Source organism: Tasmannia lanceolata, unplaced genomic scaffold (genome assembly GCF_043159265.1).
Source record: "Tasmannia lanceolata isolate RefF3 unplaced genomic scaffold, GAP_Taslan_0.1 ptg000008l, whole genome shotgun sequence".
In the NCBI taxonomy this organism is placed as follows: Eukaryota; Viridiplantae; Streptophyta; class Magnoliopsida; order Canellales; family Winteraceae; genus Tasmannia; species Tasmannia lanceolata.
Genome location: NW_027518685.1, coordinates 10,261,990 through 10,267,847, shown reverse-complemented (window position 1 = coordinate 10,267,847; position 5,858 = coordinate 10,261,990). Strand labels below are relative to the sequence as shown.

The 5,858-nt window shown below is 36.2% G+C and overlaps 1 protein-coding gene across 2 annotated transcripts; it reads left to right on the top strand.

The window, feature by feature from the left end:
• The first annotated feature begins 2,346 nt into the window (after positions 1-2,346).
• LOC143882693 (zinc finger protein STAMENLESS 1-like) lies at positions 2,347-5,313 on the top strand. 2 transcript variants are annotated; one of them, XM_077386146.1, is made up of 5 exons: positions 2,347-2,550; positions 2,642-2,766; positions 3,063-3,191; positions 4,157-4,210; positions 4,636-5,313. In XM_077386146.1, coding segments are annotated over exons 1-5 (699 nt in total). In that variant the 5' UTR covers positions 2,347-2,548; the 3' UTR covers positions 5,025-5,313. The 2 variants fall into 2 exon arrangements, with proteins under 2 accessions (XP_077242261.1, XP_077242260.1); XM_077386145.1 differs by having other exon boundaries at positions 4,157-4,238.
• Positions 5,314-5,858: the final 545 nt, after the last annotated feature.

Below are 5,858 nucleotides of genomic sequence, written 5' to 3'. Positions count from 1 at the left end.
TGGAAATGATGGAGTGGAAGAAGAGAAGAGCCTAGTGACAATGATGGCTTTCAGATCCGATAAATAAGGATGTTGATGGATTAAGCTCCACCAACCATGTGAGTAATTTTCTTTCTCAAGTTGTTTGGAGATTCCTTTTTTTTTTCTTTAGAAAATATACCATCTATTCTAAAGTTGTCCCTAAGTATTTAATATAGATTCATTGTATTTTAAAAATGACCTCTGTCATTTAATTATCTACATAGTTTTAAATAATAATAATAATATAATAATAGGGGATTTTATAGACACCCTTAAAATTAGGCACTGCAGCAACATCAGTTTGTCCTACATGTAAAAAAAAAAAAAAAAAAAAAAAAAACAATTCAAATAAATTTTGACTGAGAAGGTGGAAAATGCCTAATTAAATTTATGGTGCCAATACCAATTCCCAAATTAGTAATAGTAATAGTGCAATAACCTCTTGATTCAAATAAACCCCTTTGCTGACCTAATGAAAAAGAAGAAAAGGATGGAAGAAAGAAATGATGTCTTTTTTATAGTGATGTCAACATCCTATGGGGATGTCTACATGTGAGTAGGCAAAGTTATGTTGATGATGCAAAGGAGTACTTCCTGGTGTGTCTTCTGTTTTGGTACTATGCTATGTTGTGGTCCTGAAAGATACATAAGAGGATGTCCCCGTCTAAATCTATGTCCAATCCATTGCAATAGCTTCAAGACCATGATAAAAAAAACAAGGGTAAACCTTGGCCATCTTTCAAGTGAGATCAAAAGACATGGAATGAGAAAACCATTTTAACAACATCACTTTGTCCTATTTCGGAACGAAGTTAAGCTCTTAGTTTTGGGTTGAACTTGGATAAAGAGAATGAGAAAAAAATATCGTTTAAACAGGGTGCAACTTTGATCAGCATTATGTATATCCCAATATCAGGAGTTTTGGCTTATTTGTTTTTTGTCGTTTTAGGTTCTGGTGATGTTCTCTCATTGTCTACCTTAGTGTTCTTTAACTCCTAGAGTACAAGATACAATCCAACAACAAACGACACCAAGTCTAAATGCAATACTCAATCTTTACTTTTTTGCTCTAATTAAGAAATCAGATATCTTTGATCCAAAACAAATGCATTACATTTGATATTGGCGTTCTTAGGAGTTAAGACAGGTAGACAATATTAATTCAATTTCTCATAAAAGAAACAAATAGAAAGATGGGAAGATTCTAGTTGGTTTCTTACACGAGTTTAATAGTTCGCATCCACATTTATTATTTTTTGGAAGTCTTTAGGATAAATGTCCCCTACTTGGAAGCATTAGAGTATTAGTCTGTGTTCAAAGTAGAAAATGAGTAGACATGAAAACTCTCCTTCAATCCATGAATAACTAAGAACTCTAGGTTTCAACCACAAAAAGGCTATGTATTATCAGAGAGATTATATTATGAAGGGCCGTATAAACACGTAAAGGGCGTACGATAAAGATACCACCACCCTTGATATTTGATCCAACAGCAGTTCACTTTTTGAGGAGCTGCTGTTGGATCAAATATCTAGGATGGGATGATGAGTACATGTTCATATGGCCCATCCATATCGTCATATAATTTCTCGTATTATCATTTGATTTTCTTCTGCCATAGTACCTAAACACTAAATTATTTTATGAGGAAATTTTACTTGCAAATTACACCCCCTTGTTTTTAGAAATATATACCTAGCTCTTTTTCTTCTGAGCTTATTTCATCGACGATTAATTAATTACAACTCGCCGGGAATTCTAACAGCCAATGGAAGGAGTTCTTAGTGTATCTATCAAAACAAGGGAGTTTCAGTATCAGTTTCCTATTTTATGGGTTTTACCAATACCATATCTTCTAGCTTATAATCACATGGTGAGGGGTACCTGGAGGCCTTAACATAGACTAGTTGCTCCCACCCTAGCATGCCCTTCTCATGTTAGTAACCAGGCAGCATGTAGTAAGGGGCGGCTTCTCTTTATTGGCATGGAGAAAGCGTTTTACATTATTCAGACATGCTTTAATGCGAAAGAGCAAAAAGACATGACTATTTGATTGTGATCTCTGGTATTAAGCTTTTGGAAAGGATCTTATCATGATTTAAGTTATCTGAGACATCATTGGACTTGATACTACTACTAGTAGTAGTGGTAGTAGGGAGAGGCATAGGGTTTCTAGGGGAAGACAAAGGTAACGTCCCTCTCATTCTTGCTCGACCAACCAAAGAACAAGACTAATAGCCAAAACCCTCACCCCATAAAGTCACGAGAACTAATGTATCTTCACTAGATAAGAGAGAGAGAGAGAGAGAGAGAGAGAGAGAGAGAGAGAGAGAGAGAGAGAGAGAGAGAGGTGTCTCTTGAGGGCCAGACATTGAAACTGATAGATAACTTTGAAGCTCCCTTCCCTCCCTCTCTAGCCTTTATATTGCAGTTGCAAACTGCAGTCTTATAATTTTCAAGCTTTCGTTATCATCTTTGAATTTTTTTTAATATTTCATCTCTCGTTTCTGTCTTCTTTCCAAGTACCATGTAAGCTAGCTCCCTTTGCTCACCTTATCTTCTCTTCTAGCTTTGTCTTCTCAAAAACTATATCTCTTCTATATGTGTTTTTTGTTTGCAGGAGACCGGAGGAAAGCCCATTAGACCTCAACAACTTGCCTGAGGAGCACAGCGAGCGATATAAAGAGGGGAAACAGGTCTTGGAGGAGAGTTCTGGAGTGGCACAAGAAGCTACAGATGCAAGTAGTAAGAAATGAAAACAAAGAAAGGAAGAATTGAAAAATTAAATCTCCTTTGTGCGAGAGAGAGAGAGAGAGAGAGAGAGAGAGAGAGAGAGAGAGAGAGAGCAATTTTCTTTCTGCATCTTTTTTTCTCTCTTCCTAGTCCACTTCTTTCAGTTAAGCTTCAAATTTCTTTCTATTATGTTAAACAATGAGTTGAACAAGAAATATAATTATTTAATTTTTGTATTTCATTAGTAATTTTGGAGACGCAGGTTTTCCTTAGTACTCATCTGAGTTGCTTTATTGGGTTTATTGAAGGGTGCAGGAAAAAGAAAAGTGGGAAGGAGGGAAAAGAGGAGTGTGAGAAGATCTATGAATGCAGGTTTTGTTCTCTCAAGTTCTGCAAATCTCAAGCTCTTGGTGGACATATGAATCGCCATCGCCAAGGCAAGAGAATGTTAACACACTAACACCATTATTAATGCATATTTTTTATTTCATCTTTTTGAATGGGAATTATACTAATGAAGAAGATAAGAAAAGGGGCAAAAAAGAAATAAGGGGGGAGAAAGTCGAAAACTTCCAACTGCGCCCTAGACACCGCCTCACAAGCTCGACTATCAGCCTCTCTATTAATTAGCTGATCTTCTTATTAATGGTCATTATTTGAAAATATAATTATTTATGTTATTCGTATTTACAAGGGGAAATATTGGTGCATATTTACTTCCTGGACCTCTTTGTATGCTACCTAAATCTGTCATTATTCGAAAATATAATCATATAAGTTAATCTTATTTACAAATTAAGCACCTAGTCCTCTTTGGAAGCCATTAACTATACCAATTATAAAACCATTACAAGCATTACTTGCTCGAATAATTACATTTAACTTCGAACCATTTGAATAAAAGATTATACGCAAATAATTTTTAGAGTCATTCAAAGAGGCCCCTATCTAAAGAATTTCTTTAATATTCCATTCTCAATGATGAAATATCCGACCAGGTGGTAGGCACAGCTATTTTATATCATCATGTGAGGAGATTGGCAAACTTTGAGGCTGATAGGCTTGCGAGTGATGGGTCGGTTTGGAAGTCTTTGATTTCCTCTCCCCCCCTGAAGCATTTTCTTGTAGTGGTTTTATTATTTGTTCTTGTATTGTGTTGATCTTTTTTATCGTGATTCTTTTCCCTTTAATATAATTCAATGCCCTTCAAAAGAGAGAGAGAGAGAGAGGAGAAGATAGCTAAGAAAAGTATATATTAGTATCAGTAACAACTGCAATCTAGATTACAATATGAGTTATTAACACTGAAAATCACTAACCCAACAAATTTATCATCTTCTTTTATCTATTTTGGGCTATGAATTTACCAAAATGCTTGATGGGTTTTGGTTTCATGGTGCAGAAAGGGAGACAGAGACTCTGAACCGAGCTCGACAGCTGGTTTTCAGCAATGAAGGTCTAGCAGTACAAGGCCCTCTTTTAGAGTAACAATATGTCCCTATAACTCTTCCATTTAATTTATTTAAAAATAAAAATGCTCGTGTCTTATACTAGTCGGTACAAATACTTTGCTTTATGATATTCACTCTTTTTTACTTCAAGGCGGCGGTAAGTATTTATTTTTTATTTAAACAAGAAAAGATCCCGACCATATCTGTGCAACGAAATAATGCTTTTCGAGTGTTCTTTTCGTGTTTTTATTTTTATTTTTTTTTGAAAAAAAAGTGGATTGAAAGATTTCATCAAACTTGCAAGAAAATTACATATCTACAGTTCACTATTCCTTAGGTCTCTTCCTCATCATAAGCATCTTGGTCTTTTTCTCTTCTTTTCTTCTTCTTTTTCTTCTAAGTGGATTGTTTGTTTTGTTTAAATAAACAGGTGCAACACACAACACACCCTTTCTACAAACTTCCACCAGAGAGGTGGCATTGGAGACCAATCTATGCCCTATCAGTCAGTCTATACAAGAATTCCTTCAGCCACTTCATCCTATACCCATAACCATCCTCCACAACCACATCTTTATCCATCCTCTTCGAGCCTTCTCGCCTTCCAACCTCCATATCCTCCTCCTCCCACAAACGACTACTACATCGGTCACGTATTTGGCAACACCCCGTATCACCATTCGAATCCAAATTATACCCATTCGAATACAAATTACACTTGCGTGGGAGCTCCTGTCATCAATGTGGGCAATGAGGTGGGACGAGGAAATTGGAATTGTAGCAATACTGATGGCCAAGGTTTGGGTCCTTCTTCAGTAGATCGATTTCATGACAAATTTTAAGAATGAGTGAAAGTGCAAGTTCTAAACAATCTCAATGAGAATCCAAACGAAAAGGTTGATGGCTAGGAAGCTTTCAAGTTCATAATCGCACCAGGTATTTTTGGATTTAAGATGCTTTTGAAAGTGTGTGTGTACCACTGTGAAAAGGAAATTAGAGTGGTTGGAGGTAGATGGGCTAGAAGTTAGATGTGCAACTGAAAGTTTGAAGAGCCTTTTCACACTTTGAGTTGTGTTTGGAGATTATAAGATATTTTTCGCTATGTTGTGAGTCCTTTGTGTTTTTTAATAGATCTTGCACTGACCTGAAAAATTGTATGGGTCGTTATCATCTCTCTCTCTCTCTCTCTCTCTCTCTCTCTCTCTCTCTCTCTCTCTCTCTCTCTTCTGTGGTCATCAATTAGTTTCAAGCAATGGTTCTTTTTTCTCATGGTAGGAGAATTTCAAGCAATGGGTGTGCAAGCTATGCATATACCCCTGAAGCAGAAACATAGAGAGTGATCGTCTAAGTCCCTTGGTTTCAGCTATTTAGTTATTTTAACTTTTAAGGTTTCTAAAGTAAAACTTTAAAAGGTTTGAATTATGGTCTGCTCTAGAAGCCACATGCATTTTTTTAATGGCAAAGAATTGGATTAATGAAGAAAAAAGCACTAGGAAGAACCCCGGCAATTGAGATGATCAAAGCAATTCAAAGGAGGGATAAAAGAAAAATAACAAAGTTTAAAAACAATTCAAGGGAGGAGAAAGTTGAACACTTCCAACTCTGCCCTAGACACCCCTTCCGAGCTAGACCATTGGTCTCTCTATTAGCGAT

Excerpts from the sequence above, each read along its gene's own strand:
- LOC143882693 (XM_077386145.1), top strand. Across the intron at positions 2,767-3,062 it reads AGAAGCTACAGATGCAAGTA|GGTGCAGGAAAAAGAAAAGT; the intron begins GTAAGAAATGAA and ends GGTTTATTGAAG. Across the intron at positions 4,239-4,635 it reads GTACAAGGCCCTCTTTTAGA|GTGCAACACACAACACACCC; the intron begins GTAACAATATGT and ends TTAAATAAACAG.